The sequence below is a fragment of the Coloeus monedula genome (assembly GCF_965178545.1).
Source record: "Coloeus monedula genome assembly, chromosome: W".
NCBI classification, from domain to species: domain Eukaryota; kingdom Metazoa; phylum Chordata; class Aves; order Passeriformes; family Corvidae; genus Coloeus; species Coloeus monedula.
The window spans coordinates 7,410,156-7,429,450 of record NC_138821.1 but is presented as its reverse complement, the minus strand read 5'-3'; the positions used below and the strand labels follow the sequence as shown (position 1 = coordinate 7,429,450).

Sequence of the window (19,295 nt, the reverse complement as noted above, 5' to 3'; positions counted from 1 at the left end):
AATCCCAAATGCCCACCTGAGTTCTTTCGGGTGTTTGTAATAGCCATTCCGGAGGAAGTCTATGCCCAGAATACATGGGGCCTCTGGGCCAGTCACAATCGGATGCTTTTGCCACTCCTTCCCAGTCAAGCTCACCTCAGCTTCCAAAAGGGTCAACTGCTGTGATCCCCCGGTCACCCCAGCGATGGATACAGGTTCTGCCCCTACATGTTCCGATGGCATTAAAGTACACTGTGCCCCAATATCAACCAATGCATCATATTTTTGTGGCTCTGATGTGCCAGGCCATCGAATCCACACCGTCCAGAAAACCCGGTTCTCTCGTGCCTCTCCCTGGCTAGAGGCAGGGCCCCTCTAGCCTGGTTATCATTCTTTCCCTGGGCCTACATGCTCAATGTCCCTTCAAGGGGATCTGACATATCATCCTCCCTTCTGTAATACCTGGCAGCTCGGTCATGGGAGGCTGAGGCTACTTTCACCTTAGCGGAACCCCCTCGGTTTGTGTCTCCTTCCTTGAGTTCACACACCTGTGCTGCCAGGACAGAGGTGAGTTTCCCATCCCGCCTTCTCATGTCTTCCCCATGCTCACACAGGAAAAACCACAGCTCAGCTCATGGGGTGTACCCTCTCTCTCTAGCAGGGGGACGACGGGCTCTGACTTGGGGGCAAGTGACTCGCACTGGTGCCACACTGATCTTCCTCACCTCTTCCCTGATCTCCTTCATCTCCTCTTTGAGGTCGTGGACCACAGCAGAGACATGAGCTTTCAGCGGATCATTGACCATACTGTCATAATTCCTGAGCTTGTTGGCAACAGAGCCCACTGTTTCTTGGGTATTTTCAGCATCAATTGTTGCAATGAAGGTGGTGTATTGCGGTGGCCCTAGCTTTGCCAGGTTCCACATCACCTGTCCTGTGCACCTGACCTTATCGGGGTCATTATCATGCTGTCCATCCCTCCCAAAGAGTACCTCTAATACTGCCACCTCTCTTAGCTGCTGGATCCCTTCCTTGAGTGTCTTCCACTGCATTCTATGATGGTACTCCTGCATTCTTTCTTTGTGAATGAACCTTTCTCTCACACTCATTAAGAGCTGCTCCCAGAGAGAAAGGGGCCCTGGCTCCCTCACAAATATCTGGTCCACACCTGGGTCCTGGGTCAACGATCCCAGATACCTTGCCTCACCACTATCCAGTTGCACACTTGTGCCCATAAGGTCCCAAACCCGAAGCAGCCAGGTTGTATAAGGCTCATGCCCCCTTCGCACAATGCCTTTTCGCATACCACGGAGACTGTCATACGACAGGGGCTCAGTGATGATTTCTGGCTCTGGCTCTCCTGCTGGTTGTGAGGACCCTGGTTCCCCATCATCATTAACTGGTCATACTGATTTGGTCTTACACTTCCTCTGTTGCACAGGGGTGACTGCTGCTGGCTGTGGTTATCCTTGTGGTTCAGCTGGAACCTGGACGGTTGTAACATCCGTGGGTTCCACTGCTGCACCATCGGACTCATCCTCTTTGGGGCAGGGAGAGAGGTTTTCACTAGCTGGGGAGATGTATTCCCTTAGCAACTGGCATATTCCCTGGCGCACCTGACTCATCTCCTGGCATATCCCCTTGCGCACCTGGCCCATCTCCTGGCATATCTCCTGGCGCATCTCCTGCATCCCTTTCAGCAGTACCCCCACCCAGTTCGGGTAGTCCATTTCTGAGGTGGGCTGTTGGGTGGTATCAGGCTGTGGGGCAGGGTCAGGCTGTGGGGCAGGATCTCTAGTGTCTGGGGCTTTGTCAGGCTCTGGGGCTGGGTCAGGCTCTGGGCTAGGATCTCTGGTGTTTGGGGCCATGTCAGGTTCCGGGGCAGGATCGGGCTCTGGGGTAGGATCAGGCTCTGGGGTAGGATCTCTAGTCTCTGGGGCCAGTGTCTGGGTAGTTATCCAAGCCAATCTCAACTTATCCCTGAGTGCTAAATAGAGTAGGCCTACCAGCAGCAGTTAGTTAGTACTCAGAGGGAATCTAAACCCTTCGAAAATTGGTGGGGTAGGCCCAAAGAACTGGTTGAGGGGTTGGGAGAAAACTTCCCCTGGTGTCATTTCCTCACAGAAGGTACCATTTTTAACATAACCCCAAAAACATGCACTTAGTGTATGATAGCCCTTTATCCATGTGTCCACATTCCGGAGGAAGTTAAAACCCCATGAATTCCTCACTTTCTCGACCCATAGCGCAAACTGGATAACAACAACAATAGCCTTAGTCAGAGGACCCATGTTGAGGTAAGGAGCTGCAAAGGGGAAGAATATAGCCACGACCACCTGGCACCCAAACCAGGGTAAAGTAGACCACATAGTGCTGCCTAGCAAGGTTCCTATATCCAGCACACAAAATTAAGTTATCCAGGAACTGTTATTCTTTTTTCCCCCTCTCTCTCTTAATGCCCTCATGCCCCACGGTTGGGCTCCGTCTTGGTTTGAAAGACAGGTGTCTGCTAAGGAAGGCAGAAGCCTCCCTTGGAATGGCAGATGTAACCCCTTTACCTCTGAGTTATTATAATTTTGAAATCAAGGGCTTTTAGGCAAAGATGTGGGAAATAGGAATAACAGTTCTTTACTATTATATATATAACCAGTCAAAGAAACAACAATAACTACGGCAGTAACAGCAAACAATCACAAACCCAGTCCCAGCCTTTCGGCTGTCGGGCCCTTTTCCCCTTGGGTGCAGTTCTGCTTGCAGCCGGCAGGGGTGCTGGCGGCTCCCGGTGAGCCAGGCAGGTGCGATGGTTTCCTTGCGGCTGCAGGGGGCGCTCCAGAGCGAGCTCGGGAAGCACGCGGCACCGGTGGTCTGGGGTCCCGGGGAAGGATGGAACAAAGGCTTCACAAAGCCCTGGGCAGCTGGCCCCGGTGTCCGGCTGGACTCTCGGGAACAGCAGGCTGGAACGGCGGGCTGGAACAGCAGGCTGGAGCATCAGGGTCAAGCACAAATCCCGGGTGGCAGACGCGATATATCCAAGCGGGGAACCCCCCAGAGGTCTAGGCAGGCAGGGCGAGCACGGCTACAACAAAGCGAAGGCTCGAAGCAACGGCAGGGCAGGGCGGCCACGGCCCGGCCTCCAGCGGGGCAGGGAAAGCGGCTTTGGGATCCCGGTGTTTTTTCGAGCAGAAAGAAAAGCAGCTGAAAAAGAACCAGCAGCTCTTCTCTCTCGGAACACTGAGACCCAACTGCCCACACCCCCAGGTGAAATGAAAAGAGCAGCCAGGTCCTTTGTCTTCCTTAAGCACAGCCATTTGTCCCCTAGCCACATGCATATGGGAAAAATTCTTTAACAGGAAAAAAAAAACTAGGACTAAGGAGAGTCTGCTTCCTCTTCAGCTTTGCAGACTCATCCAGTTTTTGGTATTTCTTTCGATGGTTCAAGATTTTTGGCACCATGCCCATCAGTAAAATAGTAGTGCATTCTGAAATTTATAGATTTGGTTCTTCAGTTGTCAGTGCAGGTTCTTTTTTTTTCTTCTGTGAAATAGCTAAAGCTCTAGGAGTGTTTTAATGCATAATACAGTTACACAGACTATGGCAGATGAAGCCATTTGATAGTTACTGGGGGAAACAGTTTCTGCCTCACAAATAATGCGGTGTTGCTCAAACACAGAGTTTTGTACTTTTAATCTGTTCTGTCTGTGCTTCTCCTAAGTTGGTTTATGATGATATAGTCTTCTATACTGGGGATGAAATTGAAAAGTTATTTCAGCCTTCTTTCTCACCTATATAATGTAAAAAAAAAAAAGAGAATTATTTTTTTTTTTTAGTACTTGTTGTCTCAAAGGAGATACTGAAACATTGAGTTTATACTTGTAAACTGCTTTGTTACCTGCTTTCTCAATGGAATTAGTTTCCTCAATTATAGGCATCTTGGACTATCTGGTCATTGCCTACCTTGTGAGGGCTGCTGAGTTGCTGTTGTCTGAATTGAGAAGAGCTAGGACAGGACCTGAAACTATTGATAGCCAACCTTTTTTGTTGAATGCAGGTGCCTGTCAGAAGTCATGGCTTTTTGTAGTGCTTCACAGTTGATGCCATCTCATTTGCATATGCAATTTTACCTCTCAAATACCTTACCTAGGCTAAAAGCTCCTAGAGATGGTGGCATATACATAAACCTATCTGCCATCTTAATGGTTTGCAAATAATACTTTTCTTCTTTCCTTTGCAGCTAACAGCTCAATCGACTAACTGTGAAATTGCATAATATGAGTTGCTGTGCTATTCTTGACAAGTGTTTTAATTGTTTTATTTTCAATTTCTATAGAGCTGATATGATCCCTGAATTTATTTTTAAGATGGAATTTAATATTAAAGTTAAAGCTTCACTTTTCCCAAGTTATTGTTTTGCCATTCCGTCTCTTGGTGCTTGAATTCTAGTACATCTGGATAGAGGTTCCCCCCGGCTGTGTATTTACTCTCAGCAGTCTATTGTTCAGTGATACTTATAAGCATTTTTTCATTTCCTTTGGAGAAAAGGATAGCTCTGTACGTGCTCCCTTGCTATATTTATGGAGGTAGTTGAGAGGGAAACTTGCTTGCTTTGCAGATTTTCTGTGTTGTAGTCATATCTAGGCTTCCTTGAACTAGTAAAAGTCCGTTATAGCCAGAAATATTTAGGATTCTCGCATTTCATAAGAAAATCCAACTTTTAAAACTTGTTTCTTTTTCATTTCTTTCAAAAAATACAACTTATGTTTCCATTTGTATCAGTGTAATATGTATGTATGGCTCTTTTTTTCCCATGAACTGGAGGGATGTGAGGTAGAAGCATGCATTGAGAGCTGTCTCTTCCTTTTTGACTTTTGTATCTAATTCTATTCTATCCAAATAGACTTCTTGGGAGACTGTAGGGGGAAAGAAGAAAAACCTTGGAAAAGAAGGTTTGGAAAACAAAGAGAACAGAGAGAAACGAGGGGACAGAGAAATGAGCCGTGGATGGGGAAGTTCCAACAGACGGGGAAGAGGAGGCAGCCGTGGCCGAGAGTGTATGTATAAGGGTTCATTTTTAAAGATTCAGACACTTTTCTTGCAGCTGAAACTGGCTGAGTTAAGAGCAAATGCTTAATGGAGTAAAGTCTGTCTGAGCTATACCTCAGCACTGAAGGGATCATAACCTGTTTATGCAACAGGTATGCTCAATCTGTCTGTGACTTGGTTTTGGGATGGTCTGTGTTTATCCAAAGACACTAAATTTAAATTTCTGTCCTTTTTTGATTAATTGATCTTGTACAAATTGATGTTCTTTTTTAAGTTTTAGAATTGACTCTCTGTAAAACTGCTTGAGAAGCAAGTATGTTGCTGCACAGCTGATACACTTTTTTTTCTTTTAATGAAAAAATTATCCAGCTTTGATTACATCTCCTTTTATGATTGGGAGAACCTGAAGATGTTCTCATCTTTTTATAAGGGGAATGAAAAGACTGGGATCATTATTACTCTCTAGCATATGTTACTCATAAGCCAACCAAAGGTGAGTTTCTATAACACAGAAAGTTCTTTGTGGGTTGAAATGTTTAAAATTTTTCTACAGCTTATGCAGGTGCAAAAATACATTGTACAAAAGCAAACTGATGTTTCCAAGTTAGGTAGCATCACATTAGATCACCATTGAATGCACATTGCTTTTTTTCTTTCTAAGTTTTATCAGCTGTATCAAAGCTATATAAATTGCCTGTAAGGGCGATATGCACTGATAGATGAGCAGAGAAACACCAATGAAAAAATATGTTTAGCTTTTGACTTAAAAGCAGGAAAAGAATTTACAATATTAGCCAATTCTTTTAATTATTGTAATATCTTCAAATATTGTGCCAGTGAAGACATTGTAAATCTTTGTAAAATAATGACAAAGATAGGAAAAAATAGTCATAAAACTTGCAGCTATGCTTAGAAAAATTGAAATCAGATCCATCAAAATGAAAGTGAGGGGCAAAATTTTTGACAGAGCCAGATGCTGCTTGTCTCTTTTTGTAAACTGGAATTAAAGATTTTTTTCAGGTTGTTACCAAATCTCGACAGCTCTTCCCAGTGCAAGTATTAATGGTTTTGTTGCTGCCATTAGGAAAAGTCGTGCAGTACAAAATCTCAACAGTGTTTTAAGTGGTCAGGTTTGGGGTGGGTTTTTTTGGTTTTTTCTTTTTTTCTTTCTCCTTCCTTCAAAGAGCCAGCCATCTTATGGAGTACTTCCTCAGGAGTTTTCTGTGAAATATTAAAGGTGCAGTGCTTAGTGCTTTTCTAATGCCTTACCTTCACCCAGTTGTAATCCCTCTGATTTATATACAGAGGAGAGTTAAGTTTCCCTGGTTGTACAGGAATATGGTATGGGCAGACAAAGAGTTGGTGTTCTTGGTTGTCCCTTATTCTTTCACTTGCCACACAGCCTGTTATTGAGGAAGCATAGTATGACGCAGCTTTATTTCCTACGTTGTTAAAAAGGTGAGGCCATAATTAATAGTGTAGGCTGCAAAACACTGCCTTTCTCCCCCAAAACCCCAACCCAACAGAAGTGTGTCTGCTGAGGGGCATTTTCCTCTTAAATGTGTTGCTTCCTAATGGTCTAGTGCAAAGTAAACATAACTTGCTTGTAGCTAGGCCGCCGAAGAAGAGGGGCGACTGACATCTGTTAACCAGCCCACTTTAAAATCTTGCCTTTTTTTTGAGGTTTAGGTTAAGCAGATGGCTATACTGTCTCATGCATGAGTCTCTTAAGCTGTCCTCTCTCCACAGTCAGAGCTGAAGAGAATGGAGTGGACAACAATCAAGGAGACAGGCCTTCAGACCGTGGGAAACGTGGCCGTGTGAGAGGTGAGATGGTAGTATTGGTGCAGGACTGGCACCAATGATTTCATATCCTGAAATTGAACTCTCCCATTTTTTTCTTTAAACACTTCTTTTTTAGCATTTGTTGGTTATCCTTTGATTCCATAAGCATTTAATTCACCTTTAATTTAGGTACATTACTCTCCCTTGCCCATTGTCATGTCTTGGTCTCAGAACAACTTAAAAGAATTGACACATTACTTCTATGGTAATTTCCTATGTATCAGGCTTGTGTGCTCTGGCTATGGAGAGCTGTTTTCCCAGATTGACTCATGTCAGCCTTTTGAGAGTGGGAGTATGCTGGGCTTCGCAGAATGTACCTTGGCAGCAGGAGAGCACAAGATTCCATCTGTATGGCTCTCAGGGAAGGATTTGATGTGTACTTGCGTTGTTGTTTCTTTGGGGTAGATCTGGTTGTCAGGCTTGCCTTCTGTTTTTGGTAGCCACTCAGAGAAAGTACAAGCCACCTTAGAGGCTTTTTGGTAAGAGAAGGAATTCAGCATAGAGGACTTGATGAGAAGAACTGTGGAAAAAGAATACTGCAGAGTCTTAGGTACAACAATCTTATCCTGTAGAAGAGATAGGAAAGGTGTTGATAATGGATTTGATGTGGAATCAAGGGGTGTGTAGTTGGTTTGATTTTCATCGGTTGAAGTGGAAAGAGGCTTGTTTCTTCTAAGAGCAGGAGGAATGAAAATGAGTAACTTGGGTACAGTGCAGATTGTGTGAGGAAGTGGGTATTAAATGAGTTAAATTGAAAAAGTGCATAGCAGAGCTAATGTACTTAAGTAACGTCTGATTGGTGAAAAATTCTGCCTTCAAAGGGCTCTCTTTGGAATATTTACTAATGAGGCATTCAAAGACAGGTACATCCAACTTCATTGTCTCCAGATCTGCATCTTGAAGGAGTGGAAACATGCAAAGACATGTAGCTTCCAAAGGGTTGCAAGAATGACTCGTACCTGTGAATCAGCAAATACCAAATGGTGTGTGTAGAGAGGTAGCTTGCAGGGGAGGGTGTGGTATAGTTCACAGCTACAGTTTTTTGGTATGTTAGCACTGTTAATAGATGGAATGTAAGTATTTCAGTTAATTGTTTTATAAAATAATCCTTTATACTCAAATTATACATATAAAGGTAGGAGTTTTTAAAATTGTTGGGTGAAACTTAGAGGTTAACTTCAAATGCAGTCTGTTGCTTTGTAACCTTATGAACAATACACTGCTTTTGTTGTCAACACTGTAGCTCTCTAGATGAATATCATGTCTTAAGCCAAAACACTGACCTATCTGACTGAAGGAATAGGAACAACTTCAACCAATTTTCATTCACTGGCTTAGTGTACAAAGTATTACTGTATCTCTCTACCACATATTTTATACTATGCATTCATGGGAGAAAAGTATCTTAATGAAATGTTTTCAACTGTCTGTGATAAACTGGTTGACTTCGGTATTACTATATTACAAGTGTGTGTATTCTGTAGCAGGAAATGCCTAACTAAATTTTAATGCAAGCCTCTCATGGTTTTCGGCCAGGACAGTTATTTTTTTCGCAGTAGCCATGAGGGAGCAGAGCCTGGAGCCATCTGGGTATGCCTAGGTTGTTATTCTATACTACTCACATCACTGCTGGGGGGTGGAAGTAAGGGATTCTCACTTCTGAGAAGGAGGAGGGGCATGGTTTATGGTCGGGAAGAAAAAGGTGGCACATGGAGTGTCCCCCTGCCATTTTGTTCATTGTCTTGGGGGTTACACAGTGCTGGGTTGATTGATGAATGTGGGGAGTTTTTGGGATTTTTTGCATGTAAATCACCCTCTTTTTGTACACTTTTATTATTAGTATTGTTGCTGTTACTGTTCATTTTCTTATCTCATTGCTTTTTCCAGTAAATAGTTTTATCTCAACCCATAATCGCTGCCATTCTTATCTCCCACTGAAGGGGAGGAGCGAGCGTGGGGGGGAGAATGGGACACACTCTAAGGAGTGCTGCTCCTAAACCATGACAGCCTTTAATTGGCACCCAATGTGAGGCATGAAGGGTTGAGATAACAGACTTGCCCAGAGTGGGTGGGAAGCAATTTTGATCTAAGAATTTTTTGTATTATGTATGGAGCCACTGGGCACAATGTCGCTTGGTCTGTTCACATGGTCGTGGTACCTAACCCTGTATGTGTTTCTGTATATGCACTATGTGCCCATCACAGTGCTTCTTCTCAGAGCAGGGATGGGGATCAGGATTGCTTTGTTTCTGTACTGTGTGATATCAGTTTATGATATGATAACATTAGGGGCAATGAGGGTCATTTGGGATGTGTCTTGAGTGCTGCTCTCCTGCATTTGCCTCGAGTGCTACCTCTGGGAATTAATTAATAATCATACCCAGCCTGTGGGGGAAACAGGGAAGGATGATTTTCCCCAGCTTTTTACCCCCTTTTCCTCCTTCAGGCCTGTTACATCAGCTTTTGAGAATTTTGAATTTCCTTTGGATGTTAAGGAAAGCCTCTTCTTGTTGCTAAGTCTGCCAGGTCTCCTCTATGCGGTCTACACCATGTTTAGAGTCAAGAAAGAGATATCTAGGGAGGTTATTCAGAGATCTGCCACGAGGGTGGATGGATAGTTATGAGTGGCATGGAATGTGGGAGGAAATGAGCTAGTTTTGAGGGAAATTCTCTGCTCCAATGGTTTGGAAGTTCACCCCTGAGCAAGTATAGGACCCTGTTAAAGTGACAGAATATTTGCAAGGATAATGCTGTGACTACTCCACAGAGGAGCAACTTGTTGCAGTGTGCTGAGCCCCTGGCTTCTATTTATTGGACACTGCTCATCACTAGACAGCACCCTCGGGGAAGGAGGAGGAAAGCAGAGCAACTGCCACTGTAGCCACTCAAACTGCCGCTGAACCACTGGTAGCAGTTATACCTGTACAGAAAAAGAAATCCAAGACCAAATCATTTCACTTAGTGAGGGATGAAGAGGAAGTAGGACCCTCAGAATAGGAGGAAGAGGCGGGGCCAGAGATAATCACCTGATCCCTATCCCTGGGTGAGCTGCGAGATATATAAAAAGATTTCAGCTGCCAGTTGGGTGAGCCCATGGTGACCTGGCTGCTCTCATGCTGGGGTATGGTGGCCCACAATATGAAACTAGAGGGTAGTGAAGCCAAGCAACTGGGATCCCTGTCCCAGGATGTGTGCATTGACCAGAAAATTAGGAAGAAGATGGAAACTCTCAGCCTCTAGAGGTGACTCCTGTCAAGCGTGAGGGAAAGGTATTCTCTCAAAAATGTTCTGATAGTGCACTCAAGCCGGTGGAATGCCACGGAGCAAGGTATCCAGTACCTGAGAGAATTAGCTGTGCTGGAGGTACTCTATAGGGATTTAAATAATGAGCAGTCTCCTGTAGATCCAGATGAGGTCCAGTGTAAACAATACGTGGTGGAAGTGCCTACGGAGTATGCCATCATCGTATGCCAACTCACTGTCAGTGGTGTCAAGGAAAGAAGGAGAATAAACAGTGCTTCAGGTGGCTACCTGACTCTGGCAATAGACGTGGTCAACAAAATAGCAGCTGTGTCCCCACCAACCAGCAAGGACACACAAGCTTTCCTAGGCACTGTGGGTTTTTGGAGGATGCATATTCCAGATTACAGTCAGATTATAAACCCTCTCTATCATGTGACAGAAGAAAAATGGTTTCAAGTGGGATTGTCTTGGTTTAAAAGACAGGTGTCTGTCAAGGAAGGCGGGAACCTCCCTTGCAATGGAAAATATGGTCCCCTTCCCTCCAAATTATGATAACTTTGAAATTATGGGGCTTTCAGGCAAGGATATGGGAAAAGGAATAACAGTTCTTTACTAGAATATGTATATACCAAGGCAAACAAGCAACAACAACAACAGCAGCAACAACAAACAAAAAAACCCAGAAACCCAATAACAGCCTTCTCTCGGCTGTCAAGCCTTTTCCCCTTTGGTGTAGTTATGACCACAGCTGGCAGGGGCACTGTTGGCTCCTGGCCAGGCAGGGCCGGTGCAATGATTCCCTTCGTGGATGCAGGGGGCGCTGTGGCATGAGCTTAGCTGCCTGTCTGCACGTGGTTAATGGCAGCTCAGACAGCAGGAGAGAGAGAAAAGGGGCTTTCCTTTGCAAACTCATGGGGAGCAGCTGGTTTCAGTGTCATTCTGGGTGGTGAAATGGACTGTAGCAGGAACCTTGGAGCAGCAGAGGCAAGCACACCCAGGGTGGCAAACAAAGTGTAGCAAAGACCCGAAGCCGTGGCAAGAGCAGTGGGGGGTCCAGGCAGACACGGGCTGTCAAAGTGTAGCAAAAACCCAAAACAGCGGCAGAAAACAGTGGGGCTGGGCAGCAGCAGCTGGGCTTCCACAAGCAACTGCTGCAAGAGCAGCCGCAAGACCTCTCTCTGGAGAGGGGAAGGGGATTGGGGTCCCAGGTTTCCCTTGAGGTACCCAAGTAGATGGTGAAGGTCCCTCCCAGCAAGGTCAGGTGTTGAAAAGGTCCCAGTTCAATGACTGCTCTTGCGAGCAAAGGCTCACCCATGGTAAGGAGAAGCAGTGAAGGATGAAACTCTGCAGTGGCAGCGAATCCTCTGGGCAGCAACAGTCTGGCACCAAAACAATAAACCGTCCTCCCTCTGATCCTGAGAGCGAGCGAGGGCTGAGCCAAGCCCCTGACCCCCAGCTAAGTCTCTCAGTATCTCTGCACTTCCCAAGAGAAAACCCCCCCCAGCTACCAAGCTCACTTCCCAGGTAAGAGACTGCAGCCAACTGCACCCCTTCCCCCTCCTGGCAACATCTTTTGTCTCTTAAGTATCGTAGTTCTCATCTCTTAGGCAACAAATGGGAGAAAAATTCCCTGAGAGAAAGGATTTTTTTCTTTTTTTTTTTCTAACCTCCAACAGGGGTCCTGAACAAGAACAAACTTTTGAACAAATTAAACAGGAAATTGTTCATGTGCCCTTGGGCACTGGCCAAAATGTGAGAATGGTCCTTTCTGGAGCCTCTAGCAAAAAGTACCTGGGGAGACCCAAGAACGACCCCTGGGATTCTGGAGTCAGGGATACAAAGGATCCCCAAGGCCTTTTACACCCCAAATGAAAAAGAGATACTGGCAGCTTATGAAGGGGTTCAAGCTGCTTCAGAAGTGGTTGGCACTGAAGCACAGCTCCTCCTGACACCCCGACTGCCAGTGGGGGGCTAGATGTTCAAAGGGAAAGTCCCTTCCACACATCATGCTACTGATTCTACATGGAGTTAGTGGGTTGCGTTGATCACAAAGCAAGCTTAAAACCCCAATCACCCAGGGATCTTGGAAGTCATCACAAACTGGCCTGAAGGTGAGAATTTTGGGCTATTATCAGAGGAGGAAGAGGAAAAGGTGATGTGCTGAGGAGCCTCCACCATATTATCAGCTATCAGAAAATGAAAAGCAATACGGTCTCTTTCCTGATGGTTTCTGCCATATTGTCACTGAAACTGTGGGAGAAAATAAAACCCCTCTAGCACTATATTTGAAGTGATAGAGAATCAGACATTACTTTATTCTGGCCAGGATGTCCCAAGAAAAATATTCCAAACACATGTTTTTGCAGGATTTCCCCCCAAATTTTATACAGTCAAAACCCATAGAGATGAACTGTTTCAAAGTTCATTGGTACAAAGTTGAGCAACCCCTAGTATTCAGTTTCCCATTGGATCCGAATCTCCTAGCCTCCGATGTTAATTAGATCTTCATTCTTCAATTTTCTTATCAATCCTTTCCAGACCAGATGTCTCCAACTTTGCTGGAGGCGGCATCTGAGGGTGGATGTTCGTAGATGGCCATTGATGTTTCGTTGATGGCCTTTTATCTTTCTGAGTATATTTGGGCTATTCCCAGTCTGTTGGTATGTTAAGCCCATCTCCTAAAAAAAACTAAAGAAAATTCCCTTCCCCAAGGCAAAGTCAAGTCAAGCCTAACTAGAGAGACAAAGTAAAATTTTAAAAGTTATATTGTTTCCAACAATATCATAGGGATACATCAAACATGGAAAGCTGACTTATGGATTCATACACGGCGAGTTGCAGAAGCTACCAAGGGACAAGGTGGATCAAGTCATGTTGCAGAGCTGAAGGCCGTCCAGTTGACTTTGGATATCACTGAATGAGAGAAGTGGCTAGCGTTCCACCTCTACACTGACTTGTGGATGGTGGCAAATGCTTTGTGGGGGTGGCTGGACCAATGGAAAAAATACCAATTGGCAGTGTAGAGTGAAAGCCATCTGGGCTGCTGAATTATGGCAAGACATGGCTGCTCAGGTAGAGAAGATGGCTGTAAAAGTACATTATGTAGATGCGATGTTCTTCAGTAGTGTGACTCTTGGGTGCATGTGGAAAAATGGTGAGGTGGATCAAGCTGCCAAGATTAAAGTGCCTCAGGTGGATCTGGACTGGTGACATAAAGGTGAATTATTTCTGACTCAATGGGCTCATGATGCCTCAGGTCATCAGGAAAGAGATGCAACATACAGATGGGCTCATTATCAAGGAGTGGACTTAACTATGGACACCATATCCCAGATTATCTATAACTGTGAAACATGCTGTTGTCAAGCAGGCCAAGCGGATAAAGCCTCTGTGGTGTGGGGGACGATGGTCAAAATATAAGTATGGGGAGGCCTGGCAGATCGATTACATCACACTGCCACAAACCCACCAAGGCAAGCACTGTGTGCTGACAATGGTGGAAACAACCACTAGATGGCTGGAGACATGCTCTGTGCCTCATGTCATTGCCCGGAACACCATCCTGGGCCTTGAAAAGCAAGGTGACATGGCACCCCAGAAAGAATTGAGTTGGACAATGGGACTCATTTCAAAAATAGCCTCATAGACACCTGGACTGGAAAGCACAGAATTGAGTGGGTGTATAATATTCCCTATCATGCACCAGCCTCTGGGAAAATTGAATGGTACAATGGATTGTTAAAAACCACATTAAAAGTAGTGGGGGGGGGGGGGGGGGGGGGGCGGGACCTTCAAACATTGGCATCTACATTTAGCAAAGGCCACCTGGTTAATTAACACTAGAGGTTCTACCCATTGAACTGGCTCTGCCCAATCAAAACTTCCACGTACCATAGAAGGGGATAAAGTCCCTGTGGTGCATATGAGGAATATGTTAGGGGGAAGACAGTTTGGAGTAGTCCTGCCTCAAGAAAAGGCAAACCCATCTGTGGGATTGTTTTTGATCAAGGACCTGGGTGTACTTGGTTGGTAATGCAGAGGGATGGGGAAACGTGATGTGTACCTCAAGGGAATTTGATTTTGGGTGAGAACAGCCTGTAATGTTAAATTGTATAATATTGGTTGCTGAATGATACTGCTACTGTGCCATAACTACCATGGACAATGAGGATGGACTGCTCCAGATACACCAGTCATGAGCTCCTGATGCAGCAGCCAGCCGACAGCACACCAGCCCTCCTCCCCCGGAAGGCATCTAGGACAGATGGAACCCACAGTCATGGACTAAATGAACTCATCAGACATCTTGGAGGGATGGCTATTGACAATGGAAATGATACGTGTGCTCGTGTATATTTTTATATATATATATATGTGTGTATGTATTTGGAAGGTATAAGATTTGGACATGAGCTAGATGGTATAGAACAAGGGGTGGATAATGTCCTGGTTTTCTGGCCAGAACAGAGTGAATTTTTCCACAGTACTTGTGAGGGCACGGATCCTAGAGCCTCTGGGTGTTCCTACGTTTTTATTCTATACCACTCATCTCACTGCCAGGGGGGCAGAAGTAAGGAATTCTCAGTTCCGAGGAGGAGGGAGATGTTGCTTACCATCAGGAAGAAAAAGTCAGCATGCAGAGGGTCCCCCCCGCCATTTTTTTCATTTTCTTGGGAGTCATACGGCACCAGGTCGGTTGGTGAATGTGGGGTTTTTGTATGCTTTTGCTATTAGTATTGTTGCTGTTACTGTTTGTTTTCTTATCTCATTACTGTTTCCAGTAAATTGTTCTTACCTCAATCCATAATCTGCCTCTTATATGTCTCGCTGGAGGGGAGAAGGAAGTGAGCGTGGTGGTGGTCATGCGGCACCAAATTAGGGGGTGTTGCTTTTAAACCATGACAAAACCCATGAAATCTGTAGAGACTTGTATAAAGCTGTGTAATTTATTTCTCAGTATTTCAGGGATGGCTGACCTTTCTTTGGATATTAGTAGAAATAATAATAATCTTCTGTAATTTCATCTGGTAGTCTTTTCTGTTACGCAGAATAAGGTGCTTCAGCTGCAAGTAAATAGGTGGCTGGTAATCACTACAGAACCTTTTTTCAGAAATGTTTCATGCGGAGCATGTGTATGTAGGAATCTAGGTATTGGATAAAAAAATAGGAGTCAGCTAATATCTTTGCAATGCATTGTCTCTATTTTAAGATACCTACTGAGACTGGAGTTATCTTACTGGCTGCTTTATAGGGGAAGATTTTCTGGGCCATTGTGTTACTGCTTTACTGTAGAACAATATAATTTTAAAAAATTATATGCACTGAAAATAGCAGGAATGGGATTGACACTGTGGTGAAAATATGATGTTCACTGAGGGGGGAAAACCCTGATACTCAGTACTTCAGCCTCTGTGCTATAGGCACTAGCCTTTTTAGGAGACTGGTTGATGGACTCCCTTGCGAGGCAGTCCTGAAGGGCAAAGGAATCTGAGAAGGCTGGACATTGTTCAAGAAGGAATTCTTAAAGGTTCAGGAGCATGCTGTCCCACGTGCTGAAAGATGAGCTGCTGTGGAAGACCACAGCCTGGCTTAACAGAGAGCTTCAGCTGGAAGTTAGGGGGAAAGAAAGAGTCGATCACCCTTGGAAGAAGGGGTAGGCAACTTGTGAGGACTACAAAGATGTCATAACATTGTACAGGGAGAAAATTAGAAGGGCCAAAGCCTTAATATGGCTGCTGCCATACAAGACAATAAAAAATGTTTCTATATCAGCAGCAAAAGGAGGGACAAGGAGAATATCCTTAATTAAGTGCGGGGGGAAAACATAGTGACAAAGGATGAGGAAAAGACTGAGGTACTCAATGCCTTCTTTGCTTCAGTCTTTTATAACAAGACTGGTTTGTTCTCTGCGTGCCCAGCCCCCTGAGCTAGAAGATGGAGACAGGGAGCAGAATGAAGCCCCCACAATCCAAGGGGAAATGGTCAATGACCTGCTACACCACTTAGACAGATGCAAGTCCTTGGGGCTGGATGGGCTCCACCCAAGGGTACTGAGGGAGCTGACAGAAGTGTTCACCAAGCCGCTTTCAATCATTTATCACCAGTCCTGGCTAATCAGGGAGGTCCCAGAAGACTGGAGTTTAGCAAATGTGATGTCCATCCACAAGAAGGGTTGGAAGTAGGATCTGGGGAACTACAGGCCTGTCAGCCTGACCTCAGTGCCAGGGAAGGTTATGGAACAGATTATCTTGAGTGCCATCATGTGGCACCTACAGAACAACCAGGGGATCAGGCCCAGTCAGCATGAGGTTTTGAAGGCCAGTCCTGCTTCACCAACCTGATCTCCTATGACAGGGCCCCCTGCCTAGTGAATGAGGCAAAGGCTGTGGGTGTTGTCTGCCTGGAGTTTAGTAAAGCCTTTGACACTGTCTCCCACAACATTCTCCTGGAGACACTGGCTGTTCATGGCTTGGCCAGTTGCACTGTTAGCTGGATAGAAAAATGGCTGGATGGCTGAGCTCAGAGAGTGGTGGGGAACGGAGTTAAATCCAGCTAGAGGCCGTTCACTAGTGATGTTCCCCAGGGCTCAGTGTTTAGGCTTGTCCTGTTTAATATCTTTGTCCATGATTGATTGAGAGGATCGAGTGCACCCTCAGTAAGTCTACAGATGACACCAAGTTGGCATTGATCTGCTGGAGGGTCTAAAGGCTTTACAGAGGTATCTGGACAAATTGGATCAATGGGCTGAGGCCAGTCATATGAAGTTCAACAAGGCAAAGGGCCGGGTCCTGCACTTGGGTCACACCAACCCCCTGCAGCACTGCAAGCTTGGGGCAGAGTGGCTAGAAAGTGGCCCAGCAGAAAAGGACCTGGGGGTGCTAGTCAACAGCTGGCTGAACATGAGCCAGTGTGTGCCCAGGTGGCCAAGAAGGCTAATGGCATCCTGGACTGTATCAGCAATAATGTGGCCAGCAGGACCAGGACAGTGATCATTCCCCTGTACTGGGCACTGGTGAGGCCACACCTTGAATCCTGTGTTGAATTTTTGGCTCCTCACTACAGGAAAGTGGAAATGTTCAAAAGGCATGTGGATGTGGCACTTGGGGATATGGTATGTTGGTGCTGGGTCAACAGTTGGACTTAATCTTGGAGGTTTTTTCCAACCTTAATTATTCTGATTCTAAAAATGGTTACTAGAGTACATGTATTATATTATGAAACTGATTTAATGCTTCTTGCTTTATGATAACTAATAAGACAAAATGATTTGAATTGTAATGTATATATAATTAATATAAAGATATTATAATATATTGAATATAACTTCAGTGTTTGTTTTGGTAGTATGGAATACCTAGAATATGAATTTTCTATACTTAGCCTCCTTATCTCTTTGTAAGGCTTAAACCTCTGTCACCTTTGCGTCTGCTGGGAGGATGGCTGGCTCTGCATTTCCAAAGCAGAAATCAGGACTCTTTGATTATTGTGTAGTCAGAGATAAGTGCAAATCTAAGGTGTTGCCTGCACTTCTAGTCTGCATTCCCTTACTGTTCTTAAACCTATTTCTTAACCTTAAAGTGTCTTCACCTAATTTAAACCTGTCAGTGTGAAAATCTGAATTTCAAAATAAAGCATCTGTGATGCAGTGGAAAGATTTAGGTCTGCAAGCTCAGCATTTTCTACAGAATAGGTTATTAAGTTAATGGAGTGCTCCAATCTGAGTTGTGATACTACACACCTTTCTCATGCTCCCATGTAGTGTACATTTGTTTTGTTGGAAGAAGATTTGTGTATGAGATGAACAATTCTTTCTATGCATGGATTATACCAGTGAAGTCTTGATTGTCTAATTATAAGTGTTTTTAACTCCAATGGGTTTTAGTGGAAACAAAATCTCACTGCCTGCTTGGGTTGACTTCTCTATAATTCATTTGAGAAAAGAAAAATATAAATTGAATAAGTGGTGGCTAATGTAAACCTAGTCAACTGAGGGAGGTGTGTGTAATTTTGTTATTTGCCTGATTCCATCATTTGCTTTTGTGCTCAATATGCTGATTGATTGTAAGAAAGTCTATTCCTTTAGACTCACTGGAAGATTTTTACTGCCACTTCACTTGTTATCTTTTTGTCAATATATAAAAATGTTAGAAAAATTGCTGATTGTGAATTACCACAGGAAAAAAAAATTTTAGTAAACATAGGCTGTTGTAATTTAAACCATATATATGCATCTTTTTAGAGTACTGTTAAAGCTATGCTTTTTATGTTAAAAGCATAAACTGGCATTACTGCTGGGAGGAATTGATCTTGTGTGTCTCCTGGTACATTTGAACTTTATTAGAGGATTGATCTAAATTTAAAATTAACCAAGCCAAAAAAATAAAAAGGGGGCAGGCAGCATGGTAGCTGGGGACAACAGGGATTTTGGTGGCATCCTTGTGTAAAGGTAACTGGTTTTCTGGCATTTAGCAAGCAGGAAACTGATTTGAAGAGCCGATACAACAGTGACCTAATAATTTTGTTTTCTGATGGTGGTTTTGTGCTCGCTCATTTTTTGACAGTATGTGCAAAGCTCAGTGCAGGAAAGAGCAGAGTTGTGATCACTAGTGAGAAAGACTTCTGTTGTAGTAGTTCTGATTTGAATGGGTTTAAGTTACTGTGGGATTGCATGCTCAGAATATGGGTCCCTGCTCTGAATTGTGTGAAGCCCCGTTTGCTTACTGACCTTTTAGTCACTGTTAAAACGTATTAAAAGTTTGGAAATACCTGATGGCCATTCACAGTTGCTTCGTGACTAACTTCTCTATGTTAGAAGGCTGTGTGCCTTTTAATGGTTTTAAGGCCATGTTTTAATTTTGGCAGCAAAGTAACTTTCTTAGCATAAGAATTTATAGTAGTGATTCAATTGTGTCGGAGAATATCAGCCCTTCCCACTGGCATCTTGCATTAATGACCATGATGCATGAGGTTCTGTGTCAGGGTGGTCTTTCAGTGGTGGGTACTCACTGTCCCATATTTTGAATTAGTTCTTCGTAAGTGTGTTATAGATTTGAATTTAGTGCTAACCCTGCTGGTTTGGTACTGCTCTTTTGTCTTCACTAGAATACTTTTTGTTGTATTTGTTGATTAAACTTAATTTCAGTTTTGACAGAAGGCATAGACACAGCTTTATGAAGTTAAGGGAATCT

General features: G+C 44.2%; 1 protein-coding gene across 7 annotated transcripts in view; it reads left to right on the top strand.

Annotated features, from left to right (window-relative positions):
* Nucleotides 1-19,295, top strand: part of LOC309584635 (ubiquitin-associated protein 2-like) — a 206,048-nt gene that overhangs the window by 19,875 nt on the left and 166,878 nt on the right. For all 7 annotated transcript variants that reach the window (XM_082300776.1, XM_082300774.1, XM_082300773.1 and 4 more), the window contains exons 4-5: nt 4,874-5,027; nt 6,769-6,846. In XM_082300776.1, the coding sequence (XP_082156902.1) occupies nt 4,874-5,027; nt 6,769-6,846 (232 nt within the window). The remainder of the gene's footprint in view (nt 1-4,873; nt 5,028-6,768; nt 6,847-19,295) is intronic.